General features: G+C 41.6%; 1 protein-coding gene across 1 annotated transcript in view; it reads right to left on the bottom strand.

The window, feature by feature from the left end:
• Nucleotides 1–23,025, bottom strand: part of nav3 (neuron navigator 3) — a 336,822-nt gene extending 313,797 nt beyond the window's left edge. Inside the window, exons 1-2 of the mRNA XM_044186959.1 lie at nt 22,880–23,025; nt 8,529–8,953 (exon numbers count right to left, since the gene is read on the bottom strand). Of these exons, the coding sequence (XP_044042894.1) occupies nt 8,529–8,597 (69 nt within the window). The 5' untranslated portion in view covers nt 8,598–8,953; nt 22,880–23,025. The remainder of the gene's footprint in view (nt 1–8,528; nt 8,954–22,879) is intronic.
• Between the last annotated feature and the right edge of the window lie 4,865 nt (nt 23,026–27,890).

Raw genomic sequence — 27,890 nt, forward strand, 5'->3', positions numbered from 1 at the left:
TGTGATTAAAGGGCTAAACCTGAAAGGCAAGAGTGAATGTGTGTAGGAGGAACTCTTCTGTAGTTCCTCCTGTTACTATAAAATACATTTTAACATCAGGGGCTAGTCAGACATGTAAATATAACAAATTAAAAAAATCTGATTTTGTTATTTGCTAGAACAATTTTAGAACAGTTTCCCCAGTCAATAAATTGTGTGATGCTAATCTTAAAAGGTAGAAATCTCAGTACATCACTGGAACTGGTCAAAAGCCCCATAAACTAATGCTGTCTTTTGTGGTTATGTTATACTATATGAAAGGAAAAAACTATTTTCACTTTAACCTGTGTTGCTAGTAGCTGTTTTATAATTATAATAATGAACTGTAGTATACCAGTAGATAATCTTGTAGTAACAGCCCTTGAAGAAATATTATTCCCAGACTACTTGGCAAATACATCATATCATTTACTTCTGCTTTGCAATTGCAAAAAAAGCAACACATGGGGCAACAGCTTTCTCTGTATACTTTTGTTTACAAGAATGAAAAAAAATTTGGAGTGAAACATTATTCTGTTGAGATTGGCACTGTGCATTAGAGATAATAACCCTTTTGTTTTGTGTTTGATTAATGCTGTAGCCCTACTGTGATCTACAGTTTCATATTTAAAGTATTTAGGAGCATTTAAACACCTTGATGGCAGTATTGCATATTAATTATTTTGTCTAGTTAAATTCTGTTGATATGGAAGTTAAGCATCAGTAACTTGACACGTGCTGGGCCAGATGCAAAAAGTTGGAAGGCATGATGACAAAAAACTGCTTTTCTGATGCGTGGGAAAGACACAATATTTCTAAAGATGAATCTTAGTGAGATGAAATTAACTCCATTCAACAGAGCAGATAAGGGAGTCACACTGCAGAGATTATCTGTGAGTATCGCTGCTTGTCTCTCAGTTCTGTTTCCATGAACAAGTGTCATCCTCACTTTAATGAGTTTCTGTCAGGAGCAAGCAACCGGCTCAGTTAATTCAGTTCTTATTGTAAGGAATCACCAAATAATACATCGCACAGACAAACAGTGTCTAATAAGACCAGAGAAAGAGCCAGAAGCTTGATGCAGTGCAGAATACAAAGTTAGTAGATGCTTCTTCATTCCATGTGCAAAATAAACAAGCTAACTGCAGTGGGGATAGATCAGTCTCTGGTTATTCTGCTCTTGAATTCTAGCAGTTATAAGTAGCACCCAGAGGATATAACCTGTACAACTTGATGCACAAGACACCGGTGGAATAAATGCAACACTGATCCCATGTTCCATCATGTGGCTGCTACAAGCCTGCATCAGTCATGAGTGAGCGCCCGTGTCTCACAAGCCCCCACCCCCGGCACTGTGGCCCCTCTTAGGAACCTAGCTGTTGTGATAATCCTGTTATCTGCTATTAAAGGTGCAGGAGGGGGGGGTCATACAGCCTGAATGTTGATACAGACATGCCAGAGAACCAGGATAATACAGCACTCCTCACCTGCCTCCATGTGTGTCAGGTTAACCCTCACAGCTACAGAGCAGATCTAAGCAAATCCGACTGGGTGCAATCCAGACACACTCGCATGTATACAGGTGCACTCATACAGGCATTGTTATCGCTGACAGCTTGCTTCTTCATGGGATTCTACTCCACACTCAAGGGGTACATCATTACATGCCTACATGCTGTGAATTGAACATGCATAATGTATGAAACATCTAGCATCAACATATGCATGTGAAACTCATCCATGCGCATAGGCTGAGAACAGTACCATACAAAATCAAATCATCAGGCAGTAGAATAGAGTAGAGCAGATACACTTGAAGACAAAATTCACTGTGATGTCAAGTGTTTCCCTTTGTAGCTCTAACACTGCCACTGTTAAGGGTACAGTTCCTGCTGGTGCCACAACCACTGAATACAGATACATCAAGGGTACTTTCAAGGCAAGTTTTGAGTAAAAGCCCAAATGCTGTATTTTATATTCAAAGTTCATATTTTTTTTGTTCAGTTGAACCGTTAGAAGCTGTCACAGTGCCTTTGCATCACGCTTGTCTGTGTTGCAAGCCACATTCTTTACTTTGACTACAGTCAGAGACACCACAGGTCTCAAGTCATGAGATGATTACCATTTATATAGCTCACACTATCGGTTACAAAGTAGAGCCCTTATTCACAGGGTGTTGCTCCTCGTGCACGGATGATGGGATTCCATTTGAACACCTTGCACCCTGTTTGTGGCCTTGTCGTCTTTTACGACAAGGTGATATTTCAGGATATTGGACTGCGGATTTCAGCTGTGGTTTATGGCAGACATACACATGCACACATTCGAACACGCTGAATGTAGGCGAGGTAATCCATCTGAATTCCCCGTCTGACTGTGACCACGTCCCAAAAGCTGTCTGATTTAAGACAGGGTCCTAATAGATATAATGCAGCTCGATCGCGGTGCCTGTACGATCAATGTGGAAACTTGACTCAACAGAAGTGGCAATCTCATTTTAGTAACATGCGCCATATGATAAGAGAGCATGCCATTAACTACACCTGGGGGAATCACACTCTTGATGGTACCCCAGGATTTTCTGAGATTACCAGTCGGTCCTACTTGGCTTGACCCAGTTGTGTAAAGTCACCTGGGTGGGGTAAGGCAGGGTAAGGGTAAGGGTGGGCCTCCTGTTAAAGGGAAATTCCAGTATATTTCAACCTAAATGTGGCCATTGTGGCTCTATGAGTTGTGCTAACTTTGAACTTGCCACCTCTGCTGTAGAGACTTCTAAGTACAACGACGAGGAGCTAAATCAAATGATCGAGGAAAGAGGAAAAATGGAGGCAGAGGCAGAAAGGCAACAGGACCGTCCCGACAAGATACAATAAGAAACAGGCGGTGTTCTTGCGAGGAGGAAAACATTTGCTGCAGAGACTGGACTGTTGATGCTAGACTTGTAAAATCTAGATGTGTCCACAGGTGAGAGTGATTCCAGCTGCTTAACTAAGTTACAACAAATCAATTTGCAACTCTGATCAACATTATCGTCCTGTAGACTGTTTCACCTCCCCAAAATCAACTGAAAGAGAAAACAGAGGCAGGCTGGACGGTATGGTAAGAAAAAGTGATTACAACACTCATAAACCGTATTTTATGTGAGGAATTGCAACATGTGTGACCCATCAGCTATAAACACAAGCAACTAGTTATATATTGCCCTTGACTCACTATGATCTGATATTACAATGGTAACGTTAGCTGAGAGAAAAAGCTGGCAAGTTGCCCCAGATGTGTGCAGCTATCCATAACAGCCGTTCCAGGGTGCTACTTTCTGTGTTTACTTTCAGTCGGACTCAGAGACAAGCGTTCGAAGACAACGTATGTCATCTATACGCTGTATTGCACGAGTCCTCGTTTCCCAGAGGTGGCGAGTGCAAAGTTAGCATGATCCATACAGTCACAATGGCCACATTTATGGGAAGTACACTAGCTTGACATGTACCAGAAATTTCATTTAATAGATACCCAGAGAGGTAGGCCAAGAGTGTGTCAATGTTGAAGGCATGGCCAGGTGCAATGTACTTTAATGCAGATCTAATAATGGTGAAAGGACAAATCTAGAAGCAAATCAATTGTTATAAGCTGTTAAATTGTTGTGATTTGTGTATGAAAATTTTATTTGGGGTTTTACATTTCAAATTGTAAAAACTACATGAGCCAGGATACACTCTCTTGGCAATGAATTCCTTCTGATACAGGATTTGTGGTAGACTGTACAGTAAGTTTCTGGTTTGTTGAGTTGACAACAGACTCTTTAATTATACCCCAAAATGCCACCAATGTGGCATGAACGAGGTGCAAAACAGGCAAATGAAAAAATAGCTCCAAGGTGTGCTTCAGGAACGAACAGCTGATCCTACATCGATTACAAATGTGTGTTAGTGCTCTAACATCCAAATTATGCAGTTTATCTTTAATTAATGTAGGTTTAAATAAGTTTGATAACTTTGGGAAATTCTGAAGCAGGTTTAACAGTTTAAAAATAAATTGTGGAATTCCCACTGTGTTTACTCAGTCAGTTATAACAAAAGCCACCAGAGAAATTAGTGGGCAAAGTAAATTTTCACCAAATTGTATACAAAACCAAAATCACAAGTTAACAGTGTACTTTTCTTTTCAATTCTAAAAATATTAAGGTCAACTGAGATAGATAGATGATAGATGTATCTGTGGGAATCCTTCAATCCAACACCTTCCATGAAATCACATTTTTAGAGCCTTAATGTCTTCAAATGGACATGTCACAGATGTCCTGGTGGTCTAGAGACACAAAGACAAGCTGACTATCTCACAGGTATACAGCTTTAAAAACTGCTTGACGTGTAACTTCCCCACCCAGCTGTGATTCAGGCTCAAGATAGCTTCATCCGTTGCACAGTATCTGTGTCGCTGTAGCGATGCGGCATGCAAATGGAGCGGCTCGCTGGCTTCCCAGCAGTGTCAGGGGGTTCAATTCTTTCCCTGACTGGACTCTCATTCTCCTCCCTGATTCAGTTTTTCCACTCTTGCCCATCCCGTTCCCCTCTGTCTCCCTTGGTCTTCGGTTGGTATCATTTTGTTCTCCCCTCTCTGTCTCTGGCTGCTCTGTCTCTCTCCCTTTTCTCTTTTTTTTTTATCTTTCTCCCCCTCATTCTCTGTCTGACCTGGACACTCTCATCACTTTGCCTCTGAGGCTTGTTTCCATGAATGCCACGCTTGTGACGCTGTCCTGTTTTGACATGTTTTCCCTCCAACTTTTTTCAGTGGTCTCAACCCACTAATTCCTCATGGAATGAGCTGTTGATGTACCATCTCGAGCCAAGTGTGTGTGTGTACATGTATATGAGGCTTGGGGTGGGGGAGTTCTCTGAGGATGTCACCACACTATTACCAAGAGTACTGACAAGTAGAAAGATCTGTATGAAGAAGTGTCAATCTAGCAAGAATCCTTTCTGGCTACTATCATCTATGGGAAACATGGTGCGGATGTTCTGCCACACTAAGCAAGATTTTATCTAACAAATCTAAAAGTTTAAAGCTCTGTCAGCACTCCCAAGAGGCTAGTGTGTTCATTACACCCCACAATATAAAAGTGTTTCTGCACTGAATACAATGTACTGACAATTTTGTCTGATGGTTGAGCTAAAGTAAAAGTCGGATTATCATCTTGGGAGCATGAGTGTGCTCAGTAAATGGCAATGTCCATATAGAATTATCAGATCCATTGAATGACATTTTGGTGCACCAACATACACATAGACTGAAATAATAAAACATGTAGCAAGCTAGTGATTTATGTTGAATGCATGTAACTAACCAGCTGAAGAAGCAATGCTTGCAGGTTAGTTTTCAAATCTTGTCTGAGATGGACAATGCTTTTCAGGTTGATGACAAAATTGGTACACATATTTAGAAAGCATTTTACATCAACAATGAAGAAGACAAAAGCACAGGTGGACAAACCCACTAAGATTTTCTTGATTTAGCTAAATTCAGTCCTACTGATATATTTGGCAATTCTACATTCATTACATGCTTTCATGATGACCTATAGGTTGCCAAACATGGTCTTTCACAGTTCTGCATATGGACCTGCCAGGTAAATTATTTAGTAAACATATGCTGCATGTTCTCACCAACTGCCATTGCATCCGCTGTTATGACATCAGCGCAATGATACGATGGTATGCATCAAATCCCAGTAATACAAACCAATCTGGTATTAAATTATTCACTCATCTTTCACCAGTCAGCCGCCCGGAGCTTGAAAACACTCCATCACATATGAGAGTCCACAGAGGGGCGATCCAGTTAATTTTTACACAATTCAGTGATAGCTCTCTCTCTCAGTGGGCCAGCTTTAATGCATGGCTAAAGCATGAAAACGATGCATATGCACAACAACAGCTTCGTAGAGATGTACTGGTTGAAATGGTTAAGATAAACTCCATTAAAGATTTGCCAGAGCACAGAAAAAACTGTCAGGTGATTGGCTGATGAGAATGCTTCCTGGAGATGCCTTAGCAACACAGCTGCCGCCCCTGCCTGACCATCCACAACCAATCACTATAAGCAAATTTTCCCTTGGGTCAGGTGAGCAGTCCAGTTGTAATCACTGCTTCCTCATTCATAGAGATGAACGTGAAAATGAGAAGCACCATCCATCTGAGGAAAAGATAGTGAATAAGAGGGGGAGGAAAAGAGAGAGAAAGGCGTGGGAGGGAAAGAAGAAGAGAGAGTAGGAGGGGAAGATAAAGACTCCCAGGGTGACAGAAGGAGGAGCGCTGGCCAAATACAGCTTTCTTCTGCTTGACTGTACAACCTTTGGATATTTAACTTTTGGACATTTGACACAAAGATCCTACAAATAATCTCCCTCTGGGTAATAACAGAGATAGACTACAAACTCCACACAATTTTAGAACAGTTCTGTGACGTTAAAGCCTCACTGATTTTATTGTATTTAAATGTGGACTCTCACCTGGAGAACAAATCTAATCTTAACAGCCCAATCAAAGAGCTGAATACTGCAAAAAGACCCCTTAAAGGAATAGTTTGACATTTTTGGAACACTTATTCACTTTCTTGTTGTGAGTTAGATGAGAAGATTGATACCCCTCTTGTGTCTGTCCATTAAATATAAACACAGCCAGCAGTCAGTAAGCTTAGCACAAAGACTGAAAACGGAGGGAAACAGCTAGGTTTGCTCTGTCCAAAGGTAACAAGATCTGCCTACCAGCAGCTCTAAAGCTCAGCAATTAATGTTATGTCATGTTATATCTCGTTTGTTTAATCCGTACAAATAACAATGAGTAAAAATTACAATTTAAGGTTTTATGGGTGTTATGTGCCAGACTATTACTTGGCTCGGAGCTGTAACTTCCTGGAGTATCCCCTGCAAGCTAACAGGGCTGCTGGCTTCAACTTCATATTTACCATACAAATGAGAGAGTGGTATCAATCTTCTCATCTCTTTCACTGGAAAGAGCCAGAGCATTACACTCTCTATATCTTTGCAAATGTGTGTTGTGTGTACAGCGTTTCTCTTCTGCTGGGTTCAAGGCTAACAGAGTGGAGTCAGTATGAGACTTTGGGGATGAGACATAACGCATCAAGTCAGGCAATTACAGCACACATCCCAGCGTAACCACAGAAACATTGCCAGGTATATTAAAAACCTTCCAAGAAGCTCTTTTTGCTCAAAAACATTTGTCTCCTAGTGAAGGCAATAGTTAAGACGGAGAGGGAGAGCTTACCTTTTGGCATGACACACATCTTCAAACCAAAATGGTAGCCAAAGTGAGCCAAATCAATTCCCTTACCAGATGAATATTTGATGTCACTCTTTGCTCAGTTCCAACCTCAGCTTCAAGGGAGGGTCCCTTCACTTAGAAATCAACTTCCATTTTGTAGCCCCAACAAAGAATGCGCTCCTCAAAACATGGCCTTGTTTTGTTGTATGATGTATATTTATGTGATAGCTCCAGAAGTGTTTAGAAAGAGAGACTAAACGATGATATGGAACACAAAGTGAGCATATAACCTAAGTGAACCACAAGGGTGAATTACCTTCTGATTTAGCACATGGCTATTTTTATTTGTTAGGTCTACTGCAGAGCTTTGCAATCACCCAGAATTTATCACAAATCCAAGGGCAGGAACACACCTTCCTACCTCTGCCTTCTCTAAAAGTGTATAAATGTTGTTGCCTGGCAGCACAAGCAGCAACATGTCTCTGTGTGGCTTTAAAGAGTAAAAAAAAAAAAAAAGAACACTCCCAGATGGCACTCAGGTCTCAAAGGAGAAAAAAATAATAAAGTACAATCATCTTTTTTATGAGATCTTAATAGTGCTACAAATGTCAGACCTGACATATTACTGCACGTTTGCTGCACTCAGATGTTCCCTGGGCTTCGCCTGGACAATCATTACGCTCATCAAAAGCACTTCATTAGAGGAATCAGGTCAGAGGCAGAGAGAGGGATGGTGTGTGTTTGTGTGTGGATCTATTATCTGTGTTTCAGTCTGTGTATGCATTTTAGTAGGTGTGTATGTCTGGGTCTATATGCAGGTGTATATAGGAACAGAAATAGTTCTTGTGTATGTGTTCTTGTTCTTTTAGTCCAGTAAGTACCAGATGCATATATGGTGCCCACTGCCATGCCACATGAGCTGTGATGAAAGACTGGAGCAGAAACTGCCTCCCCCCCCCATATAAATAGCTATTAGGAGATATGGATAAAAGGAGCTACTGGGAATTTAGACAACAGTAGCAATTGGACCAACATGTTCTCCTTTTGGTAAAGAGAACAACAAACCAGGCAATAAACAAACTTTCATCCCTTGGCTTCCACATACACAAATGGAAAACAGCAAAAGCCAAAGCTGATCGTTTTTGAAAAAGCAGCACACACAAACAGCAGGAGAAGATGAAAGAAGAGCATTTCGAAGCAGGAAAGGTAAAATAACAGGAAAGTTTTGCCTACCTTTTTCTGGTCCTCCAGCTTTTGACTTGTCGACTTCTTGCCATGCTTGCTGGCTTCCGGTACATCCATCCCTGGTCCAAATAAAGAATAACTCCAGAGTAAAATCACAGGAAATAAGTTGAAGAGAACCCAGATGGCTACAGTTTGCCGACGAGGGCCTGTGTCCGGCTCACGCCTTCACCCGGACACAGGCAATCCATGGCAGGTGGTGGTGGTCTTGAGTGTTTTCAGTGCAGTAAAGTTTTGGGGAACAGGATAAATGCCAAACGGGTAGTGGAAGGCTACCGAGAGAGCGTCATTATGATGACTGGAGCAAAGAGAACACTGATGAGGACTTTCAGCCTGCAGGTTGGGTAGTTTTACATGAAGATTACACTGATGCTAGCTTCTTCCTCAGAGTGCAATCCCTGGTCTTCCCTCCACATCTGGGGAAAGAAGAAAGATAACAGATGTTATGATTCAAATGCACAAAAAGCCAAAAAGGAGAAGTACAGTTTTAGCTAAACAATTAATGCAAACACTCTCTGCCTCTCTGAAAAGTCAATATTCCCCTCGGTGCTGCACTGTACAAATGGCGGGGGTATCTGCATATCAAAGTGAATGTTGCCATGGTGTTTAGAGAGAGAGAGAGGAGAAGCTTCTACTACATGCTGTTTGTTCTACACTGAGTGATTGTTTTTGATTGTTGTCTTTTTTCTCCAAACCTATTTTCCACCAAAAAGTAGCAGGGGAAGGATTGAGTCATGCTGAGGTCGGGTAAACTTGCACCCTGGGAAGGGTCCAAGCATGGAAAGATAACCACAGGATCGGTGGCTGGCCCCTCCGTGGACTCTGCTAGGGTTCAACTTGTCTGTTTGGTTTACTCACATCCTGCATAACACAACATCTGCCATTCAAAAGCTCTTAAACTGTACATTTATAGCATGATTTGTGAATGAAACCCCAAACCTCCCAGTGAATGTGCCATAATTTACTCATTGTGCTATGTAGGACTAATTCTATGTGGACAGTTTGGGTAAATGTGAATTAGGGTTAGGGTTCGGGTACTACAAACTCCACACAGATCAGACTGCATGTTTACAACACTTCTGTGATGTTAAAGCCTTACTGAACTTTTTGTATTTGCATGTGGAGACATGGTCTGAGACAGGGAGAAGTGAGGTTTATGAGCAAACTGGTCCTAATTTTGAGAAATAGGCTATTACTAGTACTAGTACGACAGAAGCTTTTGCTCATTTAAACCATAATTTAATTTGTTTATACACCTAATTCCAAGGTGCAACAATTAATTTGACAATGACTGGTGCACATACAGTATACCTACTGCAAAACAGAGAGACAGAACAATCACCCAACACAAGCAGAAATACAGTATACAGTCCCACACACAAACATTATTGCACTGTCACTAAAATCAATACTCTCTGCACTGCAATTCAGCCACCATCCATCCACAGAAGTTGGCCAATCAAACGCTCCAATAATCCCTCAATGTAACGCACCGTGAGACAAGCCATCACAGAAAACCGCCTCTCCAGCCAACCACCACCAGGTCATTAGGGAACCTGACTTGTATTCGCCTCTGTCTCCTCTCTTAACACCGGCCAGATCTTTATAGTTTTCTTTGCCACTAAACACTTACCCAGCTCCAGAGTGCCATGTAACACTGCAACCCTGTCAGTTACTTAAGAGCAATCATGTCAAGTGCTGCCAACTCAGAATTGGTTCTTCAGAGACATCATGAATCGAGCGCTGGAGCCCAACGAGATTTTCCACTGAAACCCAGAGTGTTAGCTGCTAGCAATAAGCTGTGAAAAGCACTCCTTTCAAGTAGCTATGAGGATGCTGTGCCATTACATTATATAGCAGCCTCAAACAACAAGCAATGCACAGGGAATATTTGCAGCAATAGGTGATGATGAAAATTAAGCCGGTGCTCTCCTAAGACTAGAAACATCACAGATTTTGGCGTAGGCAATAACACTGCATCCCAGAAATGCTAAACTTGCTAAAAGCACAGCTGTATTGCTCCTAGACTTCCCCATTTCCCTCAGCAGTGGAATTATGTGGGGGGCTTTCTAAACTCATGCATACTGCATGAGTGCTAATTTGCCCCTTTTTTCTTCTTGAATATTACAAAAGAAACAACGGAACCTCACGGGGAATAACATGGCATACTTTCTGTTTGCTGCAAGGAAGAGGCTAGCTGGCACTTGCTGTCATAGAGTGATAAGATGGCCTCCAATGTAGGCCACTGGGGTCAGAGGTCATTCCCCATCTGCTTTTCCTGACAAGCAACAGCAGGTACAGAGCACCCTTATCAAGGAAGCAAGGACAGACTCTCCAGAAAAAAAAAAGTTGCCTGACAAGAGATTGTTGCACTGCATTTGTACTGTTTGCAATGGAAAAAACTAGACTTAAACAGGATCTCAAACAAACCAACATTTGTAGACATTTGCTTAGACTTCCAACCACATACAAATCCTATGAGCATTTAACAGTGCACTTACTCCTTGGTTTGTCAAAAAACATAATGACAAACGCATGAAACACAGTCTGTTGTAAACTATAAAAAGGTCCATGGATGACCGACAAATTGAAGGCAATTTAAGGTAATACAATGACCACCATTATATTCCACCATTATTTTCCAACTATCTGTCTCTCTAAGCATCAATAATGCAGTCGTGTTGCAATTTCAATTCAGCAAGCTTTACTTATAGCAATGTCATGAAAACTATATTGGCAAACTGTCCAAGAATGACCTAAAAAGATACTACTGGTGTGGCAACAAAGGAAATATTCACAATGTTTGTTGTTTAAGTTAAAATAGGAATAAACACCTTGAGGAAAATATCTGGTTGTAATTTCTCTTACCAATATTGTGATTTGAATTGCTTTTTTCACAGTAGACATTTTGACTTGTCATAGATGGAAAAGCACAGGTGTTACTAATAACATTAACAATGGCTACGTTCTGATCTAGTGCCCCAGTAAGCAATGACAGCGTGACAGCGTGCACAATACCAGGACCCTGAAACTGAAGCAGCTAAATGGAATCCAGTCATCATTCATTTCATTATTTACACCGGCGCCTTTCCTACTGTGACATGACAAAATGTCTTCCATGAAAAAGGCCTGTTATTTTCTACAAATTAAACAGGCCTGTATAGGTGGTGTACATAGTATTAAACAATATGTTTGTACAGAGCATAATTACAAACTTGTGTTTTTCCATTAATTGAATGTGATAAAAATAATTGAGGCACACCATCCAAGAGTTCTTTCTTTCAACCTTTCAGTCAGACTAAAGTCGACTTAGGCCTACATAAGAAAACAGAATACAAATTTAGTCCACATTAAGATATTACATCACTGATATACTTAACCAAACTTAATAATAATCAAATATAATCATGACATATAAAAATGGTTATTTATTGATTATGATACTGCAAGTCACACCTGAAAATGTTTTGATAACTGACAACTGATGTTACTGTTGCTAACTCTGTACTGTAGCTGCTACCGCTAATGCTAGCTTCAAAGACTGATAAGACTGCTTCACAGGCCCAAAACACAGGGGTCCTAATTTGGAGTTTTTAAGGTTATAAACCTAAAATAAAATGATATGATGTAAGTTCAAGTGAAATTTCTACAACTCTGTCCACAGCTGTACTCAACAACTAACAAGCTAGCTTGCTAGCTACCTGTCTGAAATTGACTTCAAGCATTTATCAAGACTCACCTTTTCTTGGTGTTTTTGAACAAAAAAAGAGACAGCCCACTCTCTTCAAAATTTCAAAGAGTGATGTTTCATCCTCAACAAAACCATTTGACCATGAGTGAATAAAACAGACACCAGCATGCTAAATACATAACCAGAGTTTTTATTTTGTTTTTGGCCAATTTACAGAATTAACATTAATTAGCTACAGCTGAGTAAATTTGCCAGTGACAGTTGTTGTTAAAGCTGGTGAAAACAGTCGCCACCTAAAACTAACCCCCTACAGCTTGTCAAGACATTAATTATGTAGGTTATGGCAAAATAAAAAAAAACACTTGCAATGTGAAAATCATTATATAGGTATAAAAACAATACATTTTCCAGTTATTTAAGTTAAAGCAGTTAATTCAAGCATATCCAATCATTTTCCTGTCTGTCTTTTTCTCTCAGTCTTACAAAGGGCATTTTATATTGATGTAACGACAAATATAAAAACTGTCAATCTTGATTTGTGACAGCTATCATGTAAATAAATGATGTTTTTACAGATGCATTTTGAAATCTTAAGTAAATTGAGAAAAACAGCACGTCTCACACCACGATTAATCTATTTGTGGTTAATTGCAATGAACAATTTCTACAAAGCTCACAACAAATTGCTCTCTTATCATTTTTTGTGGCTGTGTGTAATAATTATATAATGGGCTATGTAAAGAAAACCCAGTGCCAGCTATTATCCATGTGGGGACCACAAACATTCATTCAGTCCAATAGAAAAGAAGTCTAAGCCAACCTTCTGAAAAGATCATACATAGAATAAAACAGGATGCTTTCAGTATCTTTGGCAAACATGTTCTTGTAGGCCTATTTATTGTTTAAGAAAATGTTTGTGTGTAGGGCCTACTTTAATTCCTTTCGGTTGTAAAGAATGTTATTGGAAGCGAAATCTCCATGTTTATGAGCAGCAGCCGCTGCAGTTTCATCCCATCCTGTTGTGTAGTGCTGGTGATCCCACCTTCAATCTCTACAGCTGGTCGACATTTCTCCCTACCCAGTGGCCTTTCACCAGCACTTGGTATTCAACGGGTGTCTGTAACTCTCCAAGTGGTCAATAAAGTTTGATTCATGAGGCCTGGGGCCATAACTAAACACTGCTGCTTTAATTCGAGGAGATGTAAATGACGGCCATAGATCCAGCCTGATTTCCTCAGGGAGAGCAGGAGGGTTGGGGGAGCATGCACCGTAAATCATCGCCTCAATAGGTCAGAGGTCATACATAAAGAACGCCCTGCCATCACATTAAAACACTATAATTCCCTAATGGCATTTCTTCAACATAAACCTCATTTTATCAGCCTCAGTGAGAATCATGGCCAATCAAAACACATCTGATATGGTCGCAAAAAATAATGTACATTCTGAAACAGTTTGCCACTTCTAATCGGCAAATGTAGCATGGTACGCACTGTAATTTGTGCATACTTCTCTTAAAATTAAAGCAGCACAGCAGCAGTAGAGTGCAGCCTAATTCCTGCAACCACAAATATATATATATACAGCAACACAACCTCAAGTATTTTGCTGCTTTTAAACATTTACGCCATTTTTCCACTACAGAAAGTGGAAAACAATATTCTATACATATCTGAATGGCAGCACTGAGCCAGTGTCCACTGTATGGTGACAAATGGAGAGAAATAGAGTAATGGGAATATTCTCAGCAATTAGGACATTCGTAATAGCTTTGCCATACTTCACTTGGCTCCCCAATGGGCCATTAATAATACTGATAAATCTAAATGCAATAGGGATCCATTCCTACACATTATAGCATTAAGGGGACTGAACTGACCACTCGGCAGTTCCCTTTTAGAAACCACAGCACAGTTAAAACACACTTTCACAAAATACAAGGCATGGAAACCAGAGTTTTATTGTACAATCTGCTAATTTATTTCTAATGTATACCAATTAGTATTCTGCACTCGTAATGTTTATCAAAAATAACAACATATGTTAGAACATGGTAGGTGAGCATAAATGAAAGTATAGGCAAAAGGTTGGATGACAGGACTATTATGGTGTACTAAAACAAGCAGCAGTAAACTATACAGAAAATGTGAAAATACACCCAAATTTTTACACAAATGCATCATGAAATAACTGGAAGCTTTTTATAATACCAATAACTATACTACAGTATATTAAAAGCACAGCATAGCAACAGAAACCATATGGGAGAATAAAGAAACCAGATGCTACAGCAAATATTAATGAAGTGCAAAATGTATATTGTCGTATTAACATAAACAAGCCTGCTGAGGCCATATGTGTGTATAGAAAGTGTGTAGATGTGTACGCAGTCCTAATGCAGGATAAATGTATGATGGGGGTCTTGCACATTACCAACCACTGTGAATCTTTCCAGGCTCTGGACAGTTAGGCTCCAAATGAGAGTAGTGTGTTTATATTTCAGTTTGCTGCATCAGCCAAAGTGAACATACTGACACTGAACATGCTGTGGTGGTTGGTCAAGAAAATTGCTTCTTCCAGTGATATTACTTTCAGCAGACATTTTAAGGCTGGGGAAGTCCATTAAGTGCAAGGAAGGAAGCTATAACTAGTCATAAAGATCAGAAACATAATAGTGTACCTCAGCATGCAATAATACGTAATTGAGTTCCTATTCTTGTATACGAGTTCTAGATATTTTCCTTGGTTTCAAATACCAAAACTCAACTTCAGATCTACACCACGTGTTCTCTGATGCTCTTTGGGCCTTAGTGGTGCAGCTCAAAGAAGCCTTATGACGCACCACTCCCTGCAGAACCAATTTAGCAAAAGAGGTGCAAAAGAGCCTGAGGTTGACTGGGTCTAAGGACAGGCACGGGTAAACATCCACACAGGTGAATGTCAGCAACACCTTTGATCCCTCGTCAGTCTCGTATCACTGTTTATAGCAAAACTTACAGAGGAGAATTCAGACTAGTAGGAGACAGAGAGTGACAGAGAGAGAGACAAAGTGAAAACATAAGAGAATGAGAGAGAAAGCCTAGGGAGGGACAACAGCAGGTGAGCAACAAAAGCGGCTGGAAATGCATCATAAACAGAAAACCTTGGTAGGCGGACACAGATAAAATATATGAACAACCAAATAAAAGCAATGCAAACCCAAAATCTTGACTGCTCTCATGAAAATTTCCCCTTGATTTTACATACCAAGAATCACTGGAGCGATAGACCATGAGCTGCAGGTAGCAATGCGTTTAAGGAATATGTTTAACTGGTACTGAAGCAACAATCTGCATCAAATGAGACCCTGGCATTTTCTGTTGTCACGGTAACTGCAGTTAGAAGGCATGAGTGTGTGTGTGTGTCTGCAGGTATCCTGGCTCTCTTAAACAGGGTAATCACTATTGTGAAGGTGAAGCCTGACACAAGAAGCAGCAGCTCATTAGCTTGAAGAATGCATGTTGCAGTGTCAATTTTGAGCTGTTTGTTTTGTTCCACACACTTGCCCGAGCCTGACATTTTCCTGGCACCTTGCTGTTTATTGTTTCCAGAGATGACATGGTGTCTAGTAGTGACAGCAAAAATGATTCAGGAATGTTTTCAGGACCCTCACAGCTAAAACAGTACTTGCCAAGCACCCCTGCTCGCTTGGGATTTCAAATCTCACACTGGCAGCAAGCTCAGTTAAACAAAACAAAATATTAAACCATTTAAAACAAATGTAGCGATAATAAAAAGGGAAGCTATCAGGACTTTTGCAACTGGAGGGAACCTGCTAATCACCACTGGATTACAGAAATGCGACGCAACACCTATAGCTGGCGAGCAAAGCTAACTAATGACGGAGCTAAAAAACAGAAAATATGGAAGACGTTTTTATGTTATTATCTTTTAGATTAGTTTATGGCTTGTCTTCCTTATAAAGGCACAGTCACACCAACATTTAAAATTGCAAAATTAAGCAGCAATGGAATTGCCGCTGTTAGCAATTGGTTGGCTGGGGCAAAGTATTTGCCTTCGTCCAGACCTTTGAATCTGCTCACCCTACCGATTCTTCTGATGGAAGTGTAACCAGTTGCCAATTCTGTCTGATATCAGGCAAGAAAAGTATATGTGCCCAAATGTGCTGCATCGTGTTAAATTTTAGTGCCACGAGTTTGCGGCAGTTACCAATAGCAACTGTCTTGTCAGTACAGACTTTTGTGAGTGTGAGAGTTCAACTTTGTAATGTGACCAAGTCTTTAGACAGTGAATATAAAGACCTGTGCTGCCAATCTGCCACTTTGTTGATATATTTCCTGAATTTTCAGAGCCACTTAGCAGTTAGCAAACCTAGTTATGTGTGGAAAAGTTCAATGTGTTGACTCAAACATTTTTTCCAACAAATTAGAGAGGAACATGCTTCTCAGTGCATTTGTAGACAGGTTTGTATTTGAAACCAAGAGAATGTAGTTTCATGGAATGCACCAAGACAGTCCAAGTGAAATGAGAAGTCAATAGGCCAATCGGACAATTGTTTGTGGGAACTAAATAGTTAAATGCGCACCCCTTAAGGGCCGTTGTGTTTACGACTTATCAAGAGACATGTCCAACTTTTATAGCAGCCTGCCTCCTACATTCAGAACCAGGCAACTAAGCTTTGGTTTCTCATTCTTCTTTCTCTTTTCAACCTTTAATTTCTCTTCTTCACATCCTCTCTTGTGCCTGATTTTATTGTTAGTCTGATTTTCTGTTATAGGTCTCTGTCACACCTTTCCAATATACCATTCTTTTCCAACATGCCATGTTTTAATCCTCAAATGTTTCTAGCTGCCTTTATCAGGTAAGCATCTGAGGTCATTTCTGGTGTATTTATATATAGTCCATCAATCATATGACATATAAATCATAATAAATCCCCATATTGTCCTGCTAGCCGCCAGCTTGACTCCCGGCTTGCTAGCAATCAGCCAGATAACACCCCATCTACTAGCCTCCAGCATGCTAGCCGCCAGCCCCTGACTCCAAGAAAGTAGGGTCCCCAACTACATCAAGTCTCCATGTCATCCAGCTCGTTGTCCTCCAGAGAGATTTCGCCTTTGTCGCCGGCCTCCTGAGTTGCTTCACACGTCTGGTCATCCTCCGGACCTGCTCTGTCCATCTGTCCCGCCCTCAGGCATACGGCCTGGGGATGGACTGGGGCTGAGCCCGCCAGCCCCTGACTTGGACTTTGCCCACACCGTTTCGTATTTGTTTGCCTGTGTTGAACTGCTTCTCTGGTTTTAACCCCTGCCTGCCTTGACTAACCACAATACATATACTCTATACAAGGTATCCAAAAATTACAAATAATCTTTTTAAAATATTTTTCTTACCGAATACAATTTACAATTTAAAAAATGGTTAAGAAACATATAAATGCCCATAAAGCCAAGATATACTACTATGTAACTAATTTTTGGGAAAATATTTTCACAAAACACAATTTAAGATTTAATACTCTTATTTTTTTGAAAAACACTTACATTTCTTCCATCTCACTTATGAATAACTCCTAATTTCTAAGTCAATTTATAGTTGACCTCAACACAGACCTCTATTAACTGCAATTCATTTTGTGAGAACAAATGTAATACACTGAACTCCACAAAAATGGCTTCAAATCTAGTTCTTCATGTAACCCCTCTCAGTTAAGAAATCCAAAATGCCTCCCTTAATTGTATCTTTTGCCAAATCCCCTCTCCTGACTTTTTCCATTCATTAATCACATTCTCTGACCAATCCACTCTTGCTACAAGAATCTGACATCAGTTTGGAGATAAATAATCTCTCCCTCCCTTTGCCCTCTCCAGGCGGTCTGTCACCCACACTCTATCAGTCTCTTCCTCTGTCTAGCTTTGGCACCTCCAGCGTCTCTCTCTCTCTTGGCGTTGTGTTGTGCCTGCTCTCCCTCCCTGAGCTCGTCTGACAGGGAGGATGAAACGGAACTCCCCACCCCCCATCCCCACCCCCCACACACACACACACCACCACCTTCCTGCTCGTTCATTCATCTACATACAAGCTGCATTACCACCCAATTACACTTAGATCACATTAATGTGCTTTCACCCAGCCAAGCCTCCTCTGCACGCGCCAAACCCATTCTCCACCGTCGGCTGTGCCTGCGTGGAGCATTATGGAGGCGCGTAATCTTGTGATATTGTGTCGGGATTAACATCAAATCTCATTATGGCTGTGGTGGATCAGGGGAGAGGGAGGGATGGTGGAGGCGAGGTTGGAAGGCGGGGGGGGGGGTTACATCTTTATTTATTCTTTAGATTTTTAAAGCTGAACAAGAAAGAGAGAAAGAAGGGAGACAGATGAGATTGGGGCTACGAAATCTCAATTACACATGATGGCATTTGGGAGGTTGATTTATTATACACAAGAGTCTGTTGGCTAATTTGCCATGTGGGCCTGTTGAACACACCCATGAGCACACACACACACACACAAGGCACAGTCGACCAGGACAAACCCATCAGGGGTTAAGGGGTCAAAATGAGATGTGTTGCAGCACAGCACAGCGATATATGACACAAATCAAACAACCAAAACCCCCCTCCTTCGGCGCACCATGCCTCGCCCCTCCACACCAAACACCTCTCCTCTGTTAGCCTTTTCCCCCAGCCTGCCATGCTCACGCTTCATAAACCTCTCTTTTATTACCAATAGATCCGTGAAGGTTGTAATTGCCAAAGTGATATATAGCCGGCATCGGGACGCGGCTCAATTTCGCTCAGTTTAAAACACCACCACGCCAAAGTGGTGTTGCGGGGAGCACCTCGTCCTGTTAAATAAAACAGATTGTCAGGCTAAACAACCAGGGCCAAAATCACATTTCAACGCATACAACCCGAATCCCAGAGGGGTGGATGGTGGATAGGATTGGGGGGTTGAGGGGGAACTGTGTACACACACACACACACACACACACACACACTCAAGCCTTTTCTTTCATGCAGATATGCACACTTCCCATGCTCTGCATTCCGAACATACTAAACACACACACACAGTATGAAAACAAACATACATTCAAACACATGCACGAAACAAATGCACACTCTCACACACATTCCCCCTCCCTCAGCGGTGCACTGTGCTACTATTGAGCCTCAGGAGCCTCACAGCACAGCAGCGTTACAACCATTGATTGCCAAATGCATCATCTTTTTATATTCACAACAGGGTGGGGAGTGTTGGGGGGAGGAGAGATCGACAGGGACCAGAGGGGGTGCTCGCTATACATGCAGGCAATGATTGGGAAAATCTGTTCATGAGTAGCATCAATGAAGGGATAAGTAAATGAATAAGTAAAGACACAGATTGAGATATTCTGGATTATTCTAGCGCAACATCAACATTTCCAGGCTTCACGTGGCTCGTGAATAAGCCACCGTGTCTGTTGTCTGTCATCTGTTGTGCCAAAAGAGCGCAGATCCCCCACAGTTCATGCGTTGCTATATGGATCTCACAGTCAGCGTGTGACTCAGATATAAGCAACCATTGGAAGCAGCAGCGATTGTTCCATCTGGTAAATCCATCACTGGAGCCATGAAGAACACAGAAGGAAGTTAATAACAGAGGACAAACACAATGTTTGCTCTTGTTTTCAGCCTGGAGATGTTGTTCATCACTACATGTAGGTTATTACCAAGCAATATGGATGTATTTATAACACCTGCTACACCATATGCCAGTGATATCTTGTAAATTCAATGTACCTTGTGAAGTTTTACATTTGCAAAGCATGTTTTGAATATTTTGAAAGCTGTATTGTTTACATTCATGTTATTAGATGTGTTGTATTTAGACCTACTGTGGAAATTTAGAGCCACAGAGAATGGGGCAAATTAAACAAATTCATTTTAAAGCTAAATTCTAAAGCTATGCTAGCAGCTCTGTGAGGCTGCATTTAGGCACAGCAGTGCTTTTTAACATCAGTATGCTAACATGTTCATAATCACACTGCTAACATGCTGATGTTTAGCAGGTATAATGTTTACCATGTTCCTAGTTTAGCATGTTAGCATGCTAACATTTGCTAATTAGCACTAAACACAAAGTACAGCTGAGACTGATGGGAATGTCATTAGTTTTGTATTTGTCATAAACCAAAATAACAAATTAAAATATAACCTGATGATGGTGCTATATGGAAAGCTAAGGATCACCAAAATTGTTACAATTTATCCTGCCATAGAAAATTTCATGACAATCCATCCAGTAGCTGTTGAGGATATTTCACTCAAAACCACAAATGTGAACCTCATGGTGGAGGAAAAGTCAGGGACCAGGAATCATTGTCTAGGAACCACGAAAGTCAAAATTTCATGGCAATCCATCTAATTCTTGAGATATTTCAGTCTGGACCAACGTGGTGGACTGACCGGCCGTCGACAGTGCCATCCTTAGAGCCATGCTGCTAGCGTGGGTAACAATACACTCCTTGCGGAGCCAACTCGAAAAACAGCTGTGCTGCTGACAGGACAGCTGCTTCTCGCCGTAACGGAGGTCCGAGTCGGTGGGAATTGAACAAAAGGACGCCACAGTAGCAATTATGCACCTCTGACGTCTGTTTTGAATTCCAATCAGAGGAATAGCATCATATACACATGGCTAGTTTAATTTAACTCATCATGCCATGACTCCACATTATCACTTGTCTATACATTTATGTCGGACAAAATTTTTATGTCAAAACTTTGGTGTGTTTGTCAACTGTTCAAGGTATATTTTATTGTCATTTCCTCCATATACACTACTCAGTGTAGAGGGAAACAAAACTCCCCCTGTGCTATGATGTCCACAATGAACAAAAAAAACAACACAATAAACTGATCCTAGTTGAAAATTTTTCAGCTTTTTTGCCTGCTGTGCTTGCAAACATTACTGACGTAAACAAACTTAACAGCCTCAGAAAACTATGTCATCAGATGCACCTAAACACCCCAAGTTTGTTGAAATTAAAGTCTCATGTTTGCTCTGAAATAACCCTGATGACATTCTGAGGGTATTTTCCCCAGAAGCTCCTCAACTCCACCTCATCCTTTGAAGCCTTTGACCCTCACATAATTATTTTCCACATTGCTGTTCGTACTAAAAAGTACAGGGAAATGAATGCTTGATAAGGGATGCATCAGCGTCAGAGGTTTGCAATCCAAAATGAAACCGGCAGTTGCACTACCACTAGCAAACTAATCTGCTAGCTGCTATGTTTACTGCCTGCTGACCATTGGCTGTGTGAGCTCTTGTCACATTGTTATCTTATAGACCGCACTGGCTGCGGGTTTGAGATGCTGTTTCTCTGTTTGTTTTGAACGTTTACAATGGAAACACCGCAGTATAGCAGTTGTTTATTGAAAATGGCTTCGTTGCACTGAGCAACTGTTCATTATCTGATATTCCTCCACAGAGATCTTTTGCTGCGCGACAGCCCCACTTATTGAAGAATTTCAGACAAATCCTGAAAGGACGACTGTAATAAATAATAATAAATTACTAAATTAAAGTAAATGATCTGTCTGGTGCACATGTAGAATCCAAACACAACAGAAACCACAGAATGCCCTCTGGTATGGCACACTCTACAGAATCATGTGTGGAGGGTGGGGTGGGGTGATGGAGGAGAAGCAGGAGAGGACCCTTCATGTCCCCAGTATTCCATTAGCCACTCTGTGATGTACTGCTCTACCACATAGATCCACACACACACAGATGGGAGACCAGTTTCCCTGTCTCCTCCCGACACCCTCCCCCCATCCCACTGCCTCTTCATCCTCCTCCTTTACACACCTCACACCCTCCGCCAGTCACCATCCATCACACAAGACCTCCACAGATGGGCCTGCGAATAACACGCACACACACAGTCACCATACTCACTCCCACCGCCACAAACACTCGCAGGCATCGTCAGCAACACACACGTACACACACACAAAGGCTCTAGACTCTCTCTCACTCCTACAGACACTCACAGGATTGGCCAGACATACACACACACTCACAACAGCTCTCAGCTTAACACTCATACACACACTCCACCCTACTTTCACACACACGCACACACACACATTCCACCCCACAAACTCTTTCATCTGTGGCTCTAACGGCTCAGAAACCAAAAACCTCCATGACTGAGGGGAAAACCAATTAGGACACAATTAGAGCCATCAGATCTACCTGAGAGACGGCGCCTCGCGCTCATGCTGGCAAAACAAAGCGACATACAGGATTGGGCGGTGGTGGGGGTGGGGGGGTGGGCGGTGGGGCGCGGGTATGGAGGAAAAACCACTGCTCACTCACTTCCCACAGTTTTTGAAGGCTGATGCTAATTTCCCCACGTTTTTGATCAATGTGGAAAAAGATCAGCACTAATGAGCCTCGCTCCTTAACAAAAAAAAAAAAAAAAAAAAAAAACAGTACAACATGCTGGATCAGTCTAATTAGAGAAAAAAGGAGGAAGGGTCGAAACAGAGAACTCTGAAAAGTTGTGTGTAAAGCAAACACATCATGCATGTGGTTTCTTTCCATGCTAATCAACAAGTTAGTCGCAAAAGAACGAGGCGGTAACAGCATGGCTCACCTTTACATTTCCAGCCATGCACTAGTGTAAAGGAGGATTCCACTCAAAAAGGTATTCCAATCAGGATCCAGCCCTTAATCTTGTGAATGTGACCCATCCAACGCTCCGTACATCACACGTCCAAACCCGCCTGCTGCCAGGAGAACAAAATCCTCCCTGAGAATCCAACTGCACCTTGTTAACCCTTTCGTCCTGGATGCTAACTCTTACCTCCTGTAGCCTGAGGAAAGCCTCCTCCTGTGTGTGTGAGAGAGAGAGGAGCTGTAGTAGCAGTAGTAGTAGTAGTAGAAATGAGGTGGGCTGGAGGGAGGGAGTAGGAGGGGAGGGGTGCTGGCGGCTCACATCATGACAGAAGTCGTAATCTGTGTATCGGCGTGCTCTCAGCGAGGGAATCGAGCCACCAGAGAAGAAGAAGATGATGAAGAAGAAGAAGAAAAGGAGGAGGAGGAGGAGGAGGAGAGAGGCATGAAGGCAGGCAGTGGTGAATGAGGAGGATGCAAGCTCCCACCCCTCACACTGCTGAGTCTCTCTCTCTCTCTCTCCTGCACACACACATTCATGCACACACTCCTACCCCCCGCCCTGCTACAGATTGCATTGCACTGATGAAATTTTAATGGTTCTTTTAGGAAGAATAATGAACATGCTAGTCCCTGGAGTTGTGTGTATGTGTGTGTAGGGGGGGGGGGTTCAACACGTGACACACCTACAGAGGCATGCAACAAACATGCATATGTGCATACACAGCATACAAGTGTGTTTTTCTCTCTATCTAGTTCTCTGTTTTACACACGTTCACCAGAGCATACTCCCACTCACACGCCGCAATCCTGCACACAAGATTCACTTACACACTCCCCTTTTTCTTCGTTTGCACACCGCATACAGAAACACACACAGACATACACATGCCATGCACACACAACATCAAACACTGCTACTGACAGACACACACACACACACACACACACACACACACACACGCACTCGCTCCCGTTGCACAGGGAAGATGGGGTGGGGGAGTGGGGGAGTAAACGCAGAGATCCAACCCATCCTCAAAATGGTCTCTTGGTGCACACTCACATCCACACACACACACACACACACACACAGGAGCGCACACAGGCCCACATGAGCACACACCCCAATGAAGTGGAACAAAGAGCGCAGAGGCAGCATGTGAAGGCACCAGTAGGAACACGATGATGGGAGCAGAGAAGTGAAGTGTGCCAGAAAACACACTATCTTCAAAGTACCTTCAGTCAACTGCCGTATAGTAGAGTGTAATAGAGTAGAGTTAAATAAATTTTAATAATACATAAAAATAATTGTATGTATGTATGTATCATTACTTACAACTAATCACACATTTATACTTATAATGCATTTTAAGTGGAAATTAAAGCAAAATTCAATTAAGCCACCAAAAAGGAAGTGCCAAATTCAACTCTCACCAACTTCATTCTAAATGCCCAGTTAGGTTCTTCACCATATACTGTATACGGACACAAAGAGCCATAAACTGAGATGTATTCACTTCAATAATCAAAAGCACTGAGTTATGGCTGAAAACCTTGAATTCTGTGTGTTCTGCACGTTTTACAAATGTTACTAATGTGAACACATTTTTAACAATCTGCTGATTATTTTCTCTCAGTTTCCTAGAGCCCAAGGTGGCGTCCTCACATTGCTCGTTTTGTCCAACCAAAAGTCCAAAACCCAAAGATATTCAGTTAATTAAATTCAGTTATTCAAAACAAAAGAAAGCAACAAATCTGTCGGGAGAAGCTGAAACCAGAGAGCGGTTGGAGTTTTTGCTTGAAAATTTACTAATCGGATTTATCATTTTTTTAAATAGCTGCAGATACATTTTCATCTCAGTCTACTAATCAATTAGTCGACTAACCGTTTCAGTGCGAATTGCAAGTCCCATTGAGGGTGGCAACAGATTCCCGATCTTGTATTTATTACAAATATATAAAAACTGCTTTCTACTGTGTTACCTTCTGGTAGCATGCTTTAGCTTGGCTTTGCATACCAACTAACTTCAATTTGTTCCTAGAGAAACCTTAAACCCTCGACCTAAAGGGGCTTGCACCTCCATTATTTGTTCAAAATACAGAACACGGATGTTGCCAGGTGGCCACTGCTTGCTGTCTCAAAGCAAATTAAAAGGTCCAACTCTCTGAGCTGGTAAGCACAACAACTGCAGGAGTGACTGTCATGCCCTAAATTGAGCCTCTTAGGCTGCATTTACATCCCGCCTCATCTGTTAGGAATGGCAGACTGGCGATGCTGTCCCAGCTCGGGATTAAGCACCACCTGACAGGTGCAGGACAGTCAAGAGTCAGGTCACAGATTCAAGTCAAGCAAGGGAGATAGATAAATGGGTGTAAAGAGGTTGAACCTACATCAAACCAGGCCTCCTTTGGCTCCTTCACTGTTCCTCCATTGACCACATATCAGTATTCCTCACAGCAGTCAGCAGTGCTAAAAAGATCCTGAAAAGAGGGAAGACAAAAAGGGATTTGTTTCACTTTAACCTAGGTAGAAGCTCAAAAGTACAAATGTGATAATCATCTCAGTTTAGTCACAGTTGAGTTTCTCATTCTGGATAGAATACAAAATAAACAGGGTGTCTACCGGGGGACAGTGGTTTAAATTCCTCATACACGGACAGCTTAAGATGTCTTACACTGCAGATCCTGGAAGTGATTTGTTCAGCTACATCCACTTTTATGCCAACTGCTACCTCCTGCAGCTCACAGCAGTCCCCCCAAAAATCCCACTGGAATTGTAACATGGTGTGACCGAAAGTTTACCCGATGCAGCAGGACATTAAAGCAACTTTGAACACAAAAAATGGTTTCTCTGGAAAGTTTTCCCCCATTTGAAAAAAACCCTATAAACTCTGAGTCAACTCTCTATGGCTGTGGAAATTGTTCTCATCCCTCATATTCCCCACCAAGGTGCAGCATCCTACCTCTGCACCAGTCCCGAAAATCAATTACCTGTGAGGATTATACACCTCTATCCCCCCAAAACAGTGCTGAAAAAGGAGATTCACAATTTATATCTCCATTTCTAAGGCCCCTTTCATTCCCCTCCAACACAGTGATTCCCAAGAGTCCAAGGCAAAGTTTACACACAATGTCAGGGAGAAGAACTGTTCAGAATGTGCCTCTTGGTCTCACAGACACGCAGAACCACTTTAAAGTTTTTTATTGAAACAACACCACACTTGAGAATCCGGGAGAAAACAAGCCAGTCGAGTCTTTAAGGAAGCTGTTTGAGGTCTGTCAATAATGATGATGGGAATACCAGGAAGAAAATGCTTGAAAGGCACTTAAGAACCAAGCAGGGGTTTGATGGGAACAGCCATGATGTGTGACATGCGAGTCGTCCTCTATCCTGGGATACAAAAACAACAGCTTACGAGGTTAAAGCTGTCTAGAGACTAAATATGCCTCACTGGTAGAATTTCGTGCAAAGATTTACGATATTTGAAAAAGAAACGGCACTTAATCTTGAAAATGCTATATAGCTCGACATTAAAAACAACATGACGCATTAAGTGTTGTAGGTAAGTTAAGCTGAGGTTTGTGCAAGCACTAGTGTTCCTCCTGGGATGCAAAAAAACAAAAACAGCTTTAAAAGGTGAAGGCTGTCTGGAGAGAAAGAATGTGTCACATTCGGGTAAGATGCTGATCGTAAACAACAGGTAATACTCTCCTTGGTGGATGCCCTGCTTCGATGTCAACAACTATTGAATTCATGAGACATGTCACAAAATCAAACCGAGAAGACAGTAAAATGTGTGAAGATTATCATGCAAATTGGGTAATTTCTTGCATTAAATAAGATGCTGTTTGGCAGCCGACAGAGAGAAATTAAACTAATTATTTTCAGTGATTAATTACCCCTCTCAAAAATGTTGCACACCAAAATGAATAGCTGTATGGAAGGTAGGAAATAAATCTAGAACTTAATGGTATGCTTTGGAAATGGTTGGCAGTAACGTCAAGTATATGCAAGTTATAGTTAATGAGCCCTAAAAGGCAAAACCACAGGTATGGTTCTTCAAAAAAGTACCAGTTAAATTCTTGACAGGAAACGCTACTGGCGATCCCTCACACCAGAAAACATCCCTGTTAAATTGGTGAAAAAAGACCCAAATCCAATTAACAAGTTGTTGCTGGAAGTGACCTTTTCCTTCATTATCGCCATTGGCCGTCCCCTGGCTACCTGGTTTAGTGGCCGTGATGGAGGGCATTTGAAGAGACGCCAAATTGAAATAGGTTACGGATGAGCTGAGGTGTGTGTTCAAAGATAACGGTTTCAGTAGCTAAGAGAAATATGTGGGGTCCTTTCCTGCAGGGCGATTAGTGACATTAGCAGCAGAGCACTCGGTCTGGCTCTCTCTCTCTCGATGCCCAGGTGGAGTTTGGTTTTATACTACCATGTTTATGGGCGATCGTAATGGGTGGGTGCAGCTCAAAACAAACGGGAGGCCAATTAAATGTAAGGGCTTCCTGGGCAAGCAGCCAATAAGAGGGCAAACTACTCGTTTTATACACAGCTCTCAGAGGAGGAACACTGGATATTATTTCCTGAATGCAAACAAGGCTAATTTCTTGTTTTACTTCAAAAGATTTTTATTTACTTGCAATCGGGGTGGGCAATGTGGATAAAATACTCTGGTATATACTGGTATTTTTCATTTTGCGATATTGATAAGTATCATAATCTAGTACATTTGAAAAGAACAATATATAAACTCTTTATGGATAAAGTAATGACTGTTAGTGGCTAATCCAGTATATTAAAGTGGCCATATTATGCTATTTGGGTTTTTCCCTTTCCTTTAGTGTGTTATATAGCTTTTTTGTTTATGTAAAAGGTCTGCAAAGTTAAAAAGCCCAAAGTCCACGCCTTAGGGAGTTGCGGTCTCCCACAGAAAACACTGCTCGTGACCTGGCTGACACCCTTTGCTTGTTTTTCACCCTTTTTT

This window comes from Siniperca chuatsi, linkage group LG23 (assembly GCF_020085105.1).
Source record: "Siniperca chuatsi isolate FFG_IHB_CAS linkage group LG23, ASM2008510v1, whole genome shotgun sequence".
Lineage (NCBI taxonomy): Eukaryota > Metazoa > Chordata > Actinopteri > Centrarchiformes > Sinipercidae > Siniperca > Siniperca chuatsi.